The following is a 12,706-nucleotide window of genomic DNA, read 5'->3' on the forward strand; positions in this document are numbered from 1 at the left end:
ATCATGCGCACCCTGTCCATCCGAATAATCACCATCTAAAGAACCATCTACACCACGGCGGACATGGACATGGTCGGCATCTCAGCTACGCCGCTTCACCCGTCTCGGGGCATTATTACGACGGCAATGCTCCGGAGACGGGGAGGACCCGGTCCAAGTCCAGCTCCCCGGGAGACGGAGAGCTGAACGGAAGTCGAAGTGGATTTGGACAAGAACGCCGAGGTAAGTTAGCATCAATCGTTCAAATTGTTAAAAATCCATGGCGATCGACCAATCCATCACCTCCCTTTTTGTGTGGTTGGCATCGCTTGTTGCTGAAGGCAGTGGATATCGCCAAGCCGCTGGTGTCCCCCTTCTGACCTTGTCGTTTTTTTATTTTGCATTATTGTCCCTTTTCCTCGTTTCTTTTCCCCGTTTCTTTTTTCCCTGGATGTCCGTTGAAGAGGTAGAGAGTGAGAGAGACATCGGTGCTATACGCGCAAAGATCCCCGAGAAGGACAGGAACAAGACCAGACCACGGACCAAGAGCAAGGAGGGTGCTATCATTCATATGCAACCAACCCGCGGACTACCTGCGGCTAGGTATTTTGTTGTCGTCCGAGTCCCGTTCGCTGCAAAGTCTCACTGCACTCTGCATGATCTAGCGTTGCCTTTTCCTTTCTTGAACATTGGCGACTGGAAAGAGAGCAAACGGGTTGCATTGGCGATCGATCCTTGACGTAGTTGCCTGTCTTGGTTCTTGCCTTCTTCCCCTTTCCTTGTTGATGTTGAGACATCCATCCATCCCTCTCTTTACCAACTGCCGTTTATTCTCTTTACGCGTATCCCACCTTTTGTGTTCTTCCCGTCCCCCTTACGTCGTCTTTACCTCCTTCTACCCAACCAATTTATACGCGTACCGTCCGCTCCTAGTACCTCGAACTGCATTATTCGACGACAAGCCATGCGACACAGTATTGACGAAGCCAACAACGGCGGCACATCACTAGGCACCCACAGCTTGATCCGATCCTCGACCCCAGGAGGCGCATCACAAGGCCCATCGCCAGCTACCACTCCCGTCCCCATCCCGGGCGCCATCAGACGATCCCTCTCCGTATCCGCAAGAGGCTCCTCGTACAATACCCAGGCTACCGCGACCACTCCTGGTTCGTTCATGACCGTTACCGAATTGCAAACCTCAAAAGACCGAGACGACCAACAGCAATTCGCGGAAGAGAACAACAACAAGCAGCTTGGAAACGGACCCAACAATGACATTGCTCCGTCAGGCAATGGGAGCGCCGCTGTCAGCAACACCCATACTTCTACGTCGGTAGCCCAATCGTTGGGAGCCAATTCCAACTCGGCCATTGATCCGCTGTCCCAGGTCAGTCATGGTCTTGTCAGAGACATCTGCATCTTACCAACAGCATCATGTCATGCAGCTTGCGCCTCATTCTTGGCCTTCCCCCGCATTACACATCCTGTCATGCCCCCGTTCCCGTTCTCCCTTGCGCCTGCGCATGGAACCTAGCCAGATAGATACACGTATGGAAAGCTAACCATACTCTCTTCTTTCTTTTAGCAAATATTCATACGAAGACAAACCGGCGACCTTCTCCAAGGATCCTCGTCCTCGAAACCACCGAAACATTTACGCAACAATTCCAGACCCGGGAGTCCGGGTCTGATGTCGAGCGTTGGAGAAGGGGCAGCAGGGATATTAGCAGGCAGAAAGGAATCAGAGTTTGGAGCATCTTTCTCGAGGACTAATACACCAGGGAGTGAGGTTAAGGATAAGAGGTATGTTTTTCATCCCGTCCAACCCATAACATACCTCGTTCCATGACACCCAAGACTGACTCTCTTTCTGTTAAACAGCAAAAGCAAAAACTTCTTCCTCCGCTCCCTCACCCTCCGCGGCCGATCCAGCTCGTCCAAGTACAACGACTTTGACTCTGACTCCGAATTCGGCGGCGACCCCCGCATGAATGGCTTCAACGCCCGCGTCTTCAGCCAAGCCGTCGGCTACACCCCGCACCACAAGGAACCACCAAGATACATACGAACAAAAGCGGCGAACAAAAAGGAGCGAGACTTTGGACGGGTGTTTCTGGCGCAGGAGTTGGTGGGGACGAGACCACCTGGGTACAACACTACACGAAATACACAGCAAGAGGGGAATAAACAAGGGCAAGAGGGTGGAAGCAGCAAAGGGGATGCCCCGGCCCAAGGAGGAGAAACCAACGGAGGATCAACAGTAACAGTCAGCGTCGCCGGCGCCGGCGGTCACCGCAAAGTCGCCAAAACCGGCGGCGCAATCTGGGCCACCGAATTCAGTCGCGACGGGAAATACTTTGCTGCCGCAGGGAAAGACAATGTTGTCAGGGTATGGGCGGTGATCTCCACGCCCGAAGAACGACGAGCACACGAAGAAGAAGAAGCCGCTGCGACTGGAGGGACGACCGGAGAAAGGCTTAGCGCGCCTGTCTTCCGCGATCGACCTGTTCACGAGTTTGTGGGACATACGGGCGAGGTGCTGGATTTATCCTGGTCGAAAAACAACTTCTTGCTGTCTTCGTCGATGGACAAGACCGTTCGACTCTGGCACATTTCGAGACAAGAATGTCTATGCACATTCAAGCATAAGGATTTCGTCACACGGTTGGCGTTTCACCCAAGAGATGACAGGTTTTTCTTGGCTGGCAGTTTGGATACCATTTTGAGATTGTGGTCGATCCCTGATAAGACGATTGCCTTCTCGGCGCAGTGTCCAGACCTGATCACGGCCGTGGCGTTTAGCCCGGATGGCAAGACGGCGATTGCGGGCTTGTTGAACGGCCTGTGTCTGTTCTACGAGACGGAGGGATTGAAGCCGCAGGCCCAGGTGCACGTAAGGAGTTCGAGGGGAAAGAATGCGAAGGGGAGTAAGATCACTGGGATCCAGACGATATCTGTGCCGCCGCCGGATCCGTTGAAGGAACAAACGCCAGATAGTGAGGAACAAGGGGAAGTCAAAGTGCTAATCACCTCTAACGATTCCCGAGTGAGGATATACAACCTCCGCGACAAATCGCTGGAGATCAAGCTAAAGGGACACGACAACTCGGTCTCGCAAATCGCCGCGAGTTTCTCAGACGATGGGAAATACGTCATTTGCGGATCGGAAGACAAAAAGGCGTTTATATGGGGATTGAACGGAGGGCAGCAGAGAGCGGCATATATGGACAAAGAAAAGAGCCCCTACGAGTACTTTGAGGCTCATGGGGAGATGGTTACCACGGCGGTTTTTGCGCCCACTAAAACGAGAATGTTGCTGGGTCGCAGCGAAGATCCGATTTACGATCTGTGTAATCCGCCACCGGTCTTGTTGAGGAGTGCTGGGGAGGAGGAGGTGGCGACGGCTAGTGCTACGCATAGTGCTGCTGCTAGCCAGACTGAGTTGTCATCTGAGGACCATCACCCGCCAGCGCCGATTCAAAGACCGGAACCGAGCCCGGCGTATATCGCCAGGTCGACGCATTATGATGGAAATATCATTGTCACGACGGATGACACTGGTATTATCAAGGTGTTTCGACAGGACTGCGCTTATGCCAAGAGGAAGCACGACTCCTGGGAAACCGGCTCGACCTTCTCTCGCAAGCTTACCTCCCACGGCGGCAGCCTCTACAACGGAAGACTAGGACGAAGCATTAGTGTGTTGTCGAGAACTTCCGCAGGGACAGGTAGCGCCGCTCACTCCAGAAGAGGCTCCATGTCCGGAAACAATGCGCCATACATGGTCACCTCACCAGTCTCTCACGCTTCGGCTTTGAACCAGGCTGTCAACGCAGGCAGCGATCGGATTCTCAGTTGGAGGATGGGAATCGAAAATGGTCCCGATGCCGGCGGGAACGGTGTCGCTGGACCTCGCCCCGGAGCCGGAGCAGGACAAGTCGGACCTGCGCCCGGTAACAGGTCTTCCGCCATCGTGAATGGCAGCAACAGATGGTCTGGCGTCCAAACCCCAACCCATAGCGATCGGTCTTTGAGCCCCGTCCGTCCAATAGCAGTAGGTAACAGAGCTTCCATGCCAGCAGCTGTTTCAGTGCCTAGCACACCTAACCGTAACGCCAACGCCAACGGCACGTCCACCCCCAACGGCGCCACGAACGGGTATCCCCACGGCCACTCGCACCTCGCTACGCATACCGAAGCCAACAGCAACTTGCTCGAATCGCCCGCCAACCTGACCCCCATGCATAGGGTCAACACGATGGGAACAGGAACCGAACTGGGAAGTCCAACAAGGTCTGTGCCGATGGATATCACGCCTGAACGGAACCGTCAAGCCCGTGAGAGGGAGGAGAAAGAGAAGGATCTGCCTGCGCCGGGGTTCAGTTTCCGGTCAGTGGGTAGGACGGGGACTGGTGACAAGGAGGAGAGAAGGGGAAGTCAGCCTTTGGATCAAGACCAGACTGATGGTGGCAACAGTGGGAACGGTGGAGGAAGTGGCAACGGCAGTGGAAGCGGAGGTATTTCCTTCTGGAACCCATTGAAGGGAATGGGGTGGAAGGTCGGTATTCCCGGTTTCGGAAGCAAGAGTTCGACGCCTTCGAACTCCAGTGGTCAACGGCCTGGTAGTTCCGGTGTTGGTCTTGACAAGGAAGGAGGTTCTGCCGGGAATGGCGGGAATGGGAAGGGTCATAATCGGAGTATGAGCGCTGGCGTCAAGGGTTCTCACGCGGATGAAGAGGGTTCGTACGGAGTCAGTCCCGGTATTACACCTTGGGATGTCCCGTTGGGTTCGTCTGTTCAAACCCAGTCCAGCGGTCATGGCCGACGCAAGAGTTTAGGTGTGTTCAGCACCATTACAGGTGGGAATAAGGGAGATAAAGACAAGGGTGAAAAGGGTTACGGTGAAAGGGAAGTGATGCGCAAACCACTCCCCGTTGGTCCGCTCCTCGCTACGACCGATGACGACGACCTCAGCGGTAGTACTAGTACAAGCGACAATTACGCCAACGGCTTTGCGAACGGTTACGCCAACAGCTCCGCCAATTCCAACGGCCACGCCCGCACCCAATCCCAGTCCTCAGGAACCATCACCGGCCTGCAACGCCCCCCTTTGATCGTACCAACAATAATCAACACCCGACCCAGCGGAGACGAGGAAGATCGGCCGGAGCTGGATTTGGAAATTGAATTGGAGAGGGAGAAGGAGGTTTTGCAACGGGAAAGGGAATTAGAGAGGGAAAGGCAAAGGGAACGAGAAAGGGAACGAAGTAAGGAAAGAGAAAAACAGAGAGAAAGAAGTAAGGAGAGGCAGAGAATGAGTTATTCTAGGATGAGCTGGTCGAGATTGGGAATGGGCGGGTTGGCGGGGAGGGCGAGGGCGAATAGTGATATTGCTGAGAGGGAGGAGGAGGAGTGATGATTTTTAAATGGGGGTGTGAAAGAGAGAATGATACCACTACTACTGCTTCTACGCATTGCACTGCATGAGATACCTGCTTAGCCTACTAGCCTTTGTATTACCCTGAGTTCATGTTCAAGTTGATGCCTTTGCTCGTTTTGTTGGACATTATTCGGAGACTAGCAACAGAGAAGGAAGAGAAGAGTTAAGGAAGCATTGTCAGCGCTGTTTTCCATGTTTTTGATGCAAATGCCCTCCATCTACATTCGATCCTACCTGCTTTGTCCGTTGTCTGTTGATTCCACTTCCACTGGCTCCTTCCTTGCTTCTATGGCCGCAGTGGTGATGATATATCTGCAGACGATGATGGGTAGCCTCCATTTAGGAAGCCACGATGGATGAATGTGAAACGGTAGGTGGGTAGAACTTGAAGGAGAACATGAATGAGAAAGGGAAGAAGGGGCGAGACGGGGTCATGGAGAGAAGCGGGGGTGTGGGAGTAAATGCCGATGCAGCCGGGAAACTTTGAAGTGGGCGGGAAGTTTCCGATGTTTTTGACATTTGCTTCCCAAGACTTTTCCTCTTGCAATCTTTTAATTTTGGAGTTAACAATTCAGTGCCCTTCCTCTTCCAATGCCTTTTGTCTCGCGCCTATCTTTGCAACTAACTACTACATCGAATCACTACCGGGACGCCTATTACAGTTCCAGGTATGGCCACCTTCCCTGCTTCAATCCTCGATCTGGAGCTGAGCTGGATTCAATTGCAACGACGATGGCGGTGACGGAAGCCACCACGAACACGACGGCGGGCGCGACGACGACGACGACGACAGTAACGACGACGGTTGCGGTATATCCGGGCGGCGGTGAATATGGTTGATGGAATTGGTGGTGCATTGGCTGCGTGGACTTGATGTATTGTGTAAGGTACACATATATTCCGTTTGGCCCAATATCAGCCAAAGCCATGTCACCCTACAGCATCACCTCGCTGTCTTCACGCCAATGCCCTATGGGCCATCTTTATCCAGAAAGATTACCAATAGGATTCGTTGCGTATCCCTTAGTTGCAAAGGTTGAAGTCTAGGTATCTGGCCATCTAAACCACTACCAGCCGACAGTCCCTTCACCACTGCAGTCCCTCAGACTTCAACGCCAACTACCTATCTATCCAGATCCAATCCGTTAAAAATACCTAATGGGTGACAATTTCGACCTCGTCTCCCACTGGGACGAACTCGACCGCTGCGGCACAGGCAGCACCTCACGCTCCGACTGTGAGCGGGGGCTGTTCAACTTCAACCTCGCCCTCTACTACTGCTCCACCTACCCGTCGCTCCTCGGCCATCGGCGGCCGTGGGTGCTCGTTAGCTTGGGCTGGACCAGCCGCATGATGGGGCGATACGACCAGGCCCAAATCTACTTGCAGCAGGCAATGGACGAGCTCAAACATGAACGCGACGATTACGTCTACGAAGAATTTGAAGGGGACACGGTTGCAAGCAGGCACAGCCGGTGGACCTTCGCGTGGGCGGAGCTCGCGATGACGATGCAGTTGATGGGAAGGTTGGAGGAGGCGGGGAAGGCGTGGAAGGAGATCTACGAGATGGCCAAGACGGGCTGGACAGATTTCCATGAAGGGGACGGCACGGATGGGCACTGGGTGGGGGCGTATAGCAGGTTGGAGTGCATGTGTAGGGCGGTGGGAAACATGGGGGTCGTCAGTTATTTGCTGGCCGTGGAGATGTTGGAGTCCATTGAGGGAGTGAGCGATGGAGGAGAAGCGACAGACGGGGCAAGAGAAGAGGCGAGAAGATTGTTAGGAATCGCGGTTGAGAACCTAACGGAGAGAATAAAGTTGGCGCTTGAGATCAGAGCAGGGTATGATGACTTGGATGATAAACTGTGGGTCGAGGAGGAGGATGAACTGGTGCGGAAGAAGCATCAAGCCAGGGCCTGGCAGATCATCGGGTATTCAAGGTTGAGCCTGGTTTATTCCGCCATTGCAGCACTCGGGGGCCCAGACAGCGTTAGAAATAACTCAACTCAACTCAACTCAACTCGGGGTTGAAGTTGAGTTGATCTACTTAAGTAGAGGTTATACTTGCGTTGAGTTGAGTTGAGTTATACTTACTTAAATACTTAATACATAAAATTGGGTTGGCGATGTAACTACGAAATAGTGGGGGAGCTGGATTTGGGGGATCTTATATCAATTTAAATAGTATAGATTTTTGGTGGTTTGAGCTGGGCACTGGCAACTACACAGTAGGCATAGGGACTGGCAATTGGGATGCGCATGGCAGTCCTATGGTTTAGGGTGGATCAATTATTTAGGGGGAAAAACCATGTGTTTTTACGCCTATAACTCTAACCCAAGGATTCTGCCGCTGTGCCAAGAAGGCGGGCAAGTCGGCAAGTAAGTTCGAAATCTAAGTTGAGTTGAGGCAAGTAAGTTGACTATTCAACTTAACTTGCCTTATACTTATACCTACTTATACTTATACTTACTTATACTTACCTACCGTACTTGAGTTATTTTCAAGGCTGGGCCCAGACGTCGACAGGAAGCAGATGGGGAGGTTGTCTATCAAAACCGCACGATTGGGCATAAACATAAGGCTTATGGGCGACACCACTGTGTATGCTTTGGCGCATTTCTATTACGGAAAGGCTCTGGTGGCGTATGGTCTGCATGAACGAGCGTTCAGGCATCTGGACATACACCACTGTAACGGACATTGCACACCAGCCATCGCCCTATGCAGACAGCCGTCCGCGGAACACAGGCGCTACCTCCAGGAGCTTGTTTACGCGGGCGTTGATCTGAACTGCTTGGACGAGCGCGCCTACAACGCAATGAATCATGCTGTGTTTGTCGGCGACACCCGAGCGGAATCCATCCTCGCTGCAGGTCTAAAGTCCCAATTTGGGGGCGACGAGCAGAAAGTGACCTTGGTACAAGACCGTGCCAGGTTGCGGAAGGGTTACCGTGAGATTTTCCAGGAGAAGCTGCGTCCTATCCTACTGCATCTCCGTCCAGCCAGTCCACACAGGTTACGATGTTTATATGCAGAGGCGCTTGACGCAGACGCGGACAAGCAACGGTTGTTTGATCGGCTCAAGTATCTTCCGTATGCTGACTTCAGCTTTGGAAGGTTGCCCAGGTCCAGTGATCGGTTACATAAACCATTTACACCTGCCACAGACGACGGAAAATACATCATCTTCATTTCGTACAGGTGGATCAACAAGGATCCAAACCCTCAATCACCAGATGATGCTAATAATACGCAGTATAAGCGAATGCTTGATGCGGTAGAGTTGTTTTTGCAGAATCGTCCAGAGGTGGAAAAAGAGAAGCTGTGTATATGGATGGTAAGTCTCTCTCACTATGTCTCCAAGCCCGAGGCCGATCAGAGAAGAGTGGAGGAAAGTAAAATGGAATCTCAACGGGGAAGAACGAGGAAGAAAATCAAAGATGAGAAGGGAAGAGAAGGCGGGGGAAGACCGGAAGAGCACGTTGCAAGGATGCAGACCTGACAGACTCGCAGGACTTCGCCTGTGTCGACCAAGACAATCCCAGTGCTGGCGTCGCCGCACTCCCTATGATCATCGCCCAATGCAATGCCGTCATCAGCCTGCTAGACGACGAATACTACGAACGTGCGTGGTGTTCAGTGGAAGCAATGATAATCCAAAAGATCAAAAAGAAATACCCCGGCTACTTGTGGTATGAGCATGTCTCTCTTCCTGCATCAGAGATACCTCTATCTGATGATTATGATGATGGTGATGATGATGATGGTGATGATGATGATGGTGATGATGATGATATCGAGGGCAAACGTCTGGACACCAACCGGCAGGTCAGAAGGTGGATTTTGCGAAGGACGTTCGCGACTATGGTCTTTTTCATGATGTCCAGGAAGTTGAGCAAGGAGAGTGATCGGCCGATGGTGATGTTTCTGGCGGCGCAGACCCAGTTTTTGTGAGGAAATGGAGGGAAAGCGGCCAACAGAAGTGGCTGGTGATATCTAATGGGGCATACAGAGAACCGAGAGCTAGACTCAACATGCGTCAGTCTTGGCAGCGCCTTAGATGGGATGTGGACGCTCGCTAACAGATACACAGGCTTTTCACTAAATCAGCTGTTAATAGAACAAGGCTACACTAACAATTTCTCATCCGCCGCCTGTAAAAGCTCGAATTTCAACATCATCAGCTAGCGAAACCTCTGAAGACATTACTTCTCAACTCCAAAAGTTACACATCCACTCCATCCATCATTTTAGGCATTTGTTGCACCTCCGTTCCATCCATCTTATTACCCATTTCCACCACACCTGGGCCCTTCAAGTCTTCAAGCCCCTCATGCCAACACCCTCAATCGTCACAACTTCCACGAACCCTTCTCCCTCTGCCTGCATGTGCCTTGAGTGCCCTCCCCTCCTCCAGGCCAGCAATCCCCTCACCGACACCCACCATGCCCTTCTCACGCTCACGCAAACCCACCCCCTCTTCACCACCTTTCGAACCCCTCCAATCCACCCCTTTACCATCACCATAACCTCCACCATAAACCCCGGCATCCACTCCCCATTACTCGCCCCATCATCCCTTTGCAAATAAACTCTGAACGCATCCCTATACCTCCACACCACAGCGCCGCAAATGACCATCTCCAACGCCACCCATCCAAATGTGACAGCCGGCCATTCTCCCCGGATTCTTTTGATGAGGATTTGCTCTATTGCTGGAATCTGTGGAAGACCGAGCGGACCATGGCCCCAGAGGGAGTAGCAGTCGCAGCGGTTGAAGATGCCGAGTTGGATTAGCAGGATTATTGTTAGGATGGAGAGGGAGAGGATGAAGTTTTTGATGAGGGTTGGGGTGTAGGTTGATGGTGATCGGGGAATTGGAGTTGTTGGTGGGTTCGAAGCGTTGGTGCCGGTGGGACTAGGGATGGGTGTAGATGATCCTGGGACTAGGGATATGGGCATTAATGGGCAAGAAGAATCGGAAGTGGCGGGGAAGGGGAAGGAAGAGGGTGAGGAAGAGGGGGCGCAGCTGCTGGTTGAGGGGGGCGAGGATAAGGGTGTGAAAAGCGAAGAGGAAGGAGATGTGGGAAAAAAGGAGGACAAGGAGGCAGGAGAGGGGTCGTGGGAAGAAGGGGAAGCGGAGGACAGTGAGCTAGGAAGAGAGCTGGAGGAAGAGGAGGAAAAGGTCGAAGGAGAAGAAGGACGAGAGGGCGCCACTGGCGACGAGGGATACCAGAACTCGAGGATAAGAGTAAGCAGGAAATCGATGAGAGCGGAGACGAGCCAGATCCCCATCATCAGCAGAATGGCGCCATTCCGACAGTCGAATCCCTCCGGCGGAACTCGGTAGGCAATGAAAGAAGCAACAAGAAAAGAGGCAAAGACGAAGAAAAAGGACAAAGCGATGTGAGGAAAGGTGGCAGACAGACAAGAAGGAGAAAAGAGTTCAGGGCGATAGGCGTACATCCCGCCCGACGAAACCCGATGGTGGAGGTCAGAAGATATCATCTCCGCCCCAGTCTCATTCTCCTTCTTTTCCCCACTCTCCTTGTCCTCAGCCCTTCTTCCCTGCTCCTCATCCCCGTCCACTTTCCCATCCAACCCCAAATCGGCCGACGAAAACACCCCTCTTCTCCTCGACAATACTACCGGCGTCTCAATACTCTTCAGCCTCTTCACCCATTCCTCGCCCTCCGCCTCAAGTTTATCATGCAAATCATTCAAGATATTCGGATGGCTCGTCTCCGTCTGCGGCACGCCAATCAGCGCACTGAGAAAAATATCTGATAACAAGTGCAAAAAGGGCGCGGAAATAGCAATGGAGTAAGCCTCGACGTTCAACCAGGTGTGTTCGTCTAGTTGGGTAGTCACGTCCGCTACGCGCCAGTAGGCGCCCGCGATGCCGATTATGAACGACAAAAGAGTGATGAAGATGGGGAGGACATAGGTGGATCTGTCGGCAGCGAGGAGGGAGGCTGTGAGGCGAAGGTGGTGCATTATCCGGAGGGCTTGGGAGGGGGAAATGGAGGGGGAGAGGAGGAGGCGGTCACTACAGCACATGGGGGTTAGTGGAAGCTGGGCGTGAAACAGAGGGGGGAGGGAACGTACATGCTCTCCTTGAGAAAGACGTCAATGTCCTTGACGCCCCATTCACTGTAAGTCGCTGCGATAATGCTGAGTTCTTTCCAGAGGTTATCGCCCCCGAGCTGAAAGCGCCAGGTCGTTACGACCCCTTTACGTCCACGTTCTCTGGCGTCGTCGACGTACGAGCGGATCTTTTCCGTGAGTTTCTGACATTGAGCCACGGTGTAGAGCAACGAAGCACCAGTGTGAATGGGGTCCCCAAGGAGATGAGCGAGGATGAAGAGAGTAGTGCTGTTAAACCATCGAGAGGGAAGCGGTGGTCGAGCAAAGTGGAAGAGGAGCACGGCGAGGGGGAGTTTCCATGTTACCTTCATGAAGCCGGTGTTAGCCACGGTCCACGGATCAGGAAGAAGATTTCGGCAAAAACATACGATTCGATTCCAGATCCCAATCAACGAAAACATCCACCAAGTCCACTTGTCAGACCCAGTCAAGATGTGACAGGCATCATTCGTCAAGGAAGTGATGCCGTCTTGGGTTTTCAAGTACGGACAGCTTTCAGGGTTGGTGACGTTCTGCAGGATTTCTTCGAGAAAATTGTGCAACAAGACGAAGCTAAAGGGGCCGATATAGCGAAGGGTGACGTTGCATGCAGTTAGAGGTATGCTATCAGTGAGATCTTGGAAGGGGGATGTAGAGGTAGAAGTGGATAAGAGGAATGGTGCTGGTGCTGTGTCCATTTGACATTGTGTCGTTGATGATGGGAAGTAGCGAAGTGAAGGAGACAAAATGATGAAAGGGGATATGATCGACTCATATGCTCATCATCTCCTCTGCCTCTCCAGAAGTTCAGCTCGCTTATCATTCCCAACTCATCCATACCTCTCCCATTCCCATGCCCATGGTCCTGGTCATCCAGGTCCCATCCATGCGCCATCCACCCCATCTTCCAAAGATAACGGTTCACTCCCCCTGTCCATCCCCAGTGTCACATGGCTGGGTGCCCTCCCCATTTACCTACAGCCTTACCAAACTTCATTGGCAGACATCGGCAACGAAGCTACCACAGCCCATCAACCCATCTCAAGCTGAGCTTGGCTATCTTGGCCCACCTAACCGATGACCAAGACGCGTCAAAACGCATAAAAGACGCATAAAAGCGGTGCAGTGGAACACAGCCATTCCGCTCTGGGATGAAC

At 52.6% G+C, this 12,706-nt stretch overlaps 3 protein-coding genes across 3 annotated transcripts; 2 read left to right on the plus strand and 1 right to left on the minus strand.

The window, feature by feature from the left end:
- The first annotated feature begins 544 nt into the window (after nucleotides 1-544).
- Nucleotides 545-6,574, plus strand: SMAC4_09217 (uncharacterized protein). The gene is made up of 3 exons (XM_003346866.2): nucleotides 545-1,369; nucleotides 1,568-1,785; nucleotides 1,864-6,574. The coding sequence occupies exons 1-3, from the start codon at nucleotides 944-946 to the stop codon at nucleotides 5,396-5,398; spliced, it is 4,179 nt and encodes a 1,392-aa protein (XP_003346914.1). The 5' UTR covers nucleotides 545-943; the 3' UTR covers nucleotides 5,399-6,574.
- Nucleotides 6,575-6,580: 6 nt separating this feature from the next.
- Nucleotides 6,581-9,377, plus strand: SMAC4_09216 (uncharacterized protein; the record flags this gene model as incomplete). The annotated part of the gene is made up of 3 exons (XM_003346865.1): nucleotides 6,581-7,353; nucleotides 8,172-8,760; nucleotides 8,937-9,377. The coding sequence occupies 3 exons, from the start codon at nucleotides 6,581-6,583 to the stop codon at nucleotides 9,375-9,377; spliced, it is 1,803 nt and encodes a 600-aa protein (XP_003346913.1).
- Nucleotides 9,378-9,507: 130 nt separating this feature from the next.
- Nucleotides 9,508-11,881, minus strand: SMAC4_09215 (uncharacterized protein; the record flags this gene model as incomplete). Its single annotated transcript, XM_003346864.2, has 3 exons — nucleotides 9,508-10,765; nucleotides 10,967-11,472; nucleotides 11,532-11,881. 3 exons carry the CDS (start codon nucleotides 11,879-11,881, stop codon nucleotides 9,738-9,740), a joined length of 1,884 nt encoding a protein of 627 aa, XP_003346912.2. The 3' UTR covers nucleotides 9,508-9,737.
- Between the last annotated feature and the right edge of the window lie 825 nt (nucleotides 11,882-12,706).

Source organism: Sordaria macrospora, chromosome 4 (genome assembly GCF_033870435.1).
Source record: "Sordaria macrospora chromosome 4, complete sequence".
Lineage (NCBI taxonomy): Eukaryota > Fungi > Ascomycota > Sordariomycetes > Sordariales > Sordariaceae > Sordaria > Sordaria macrospora.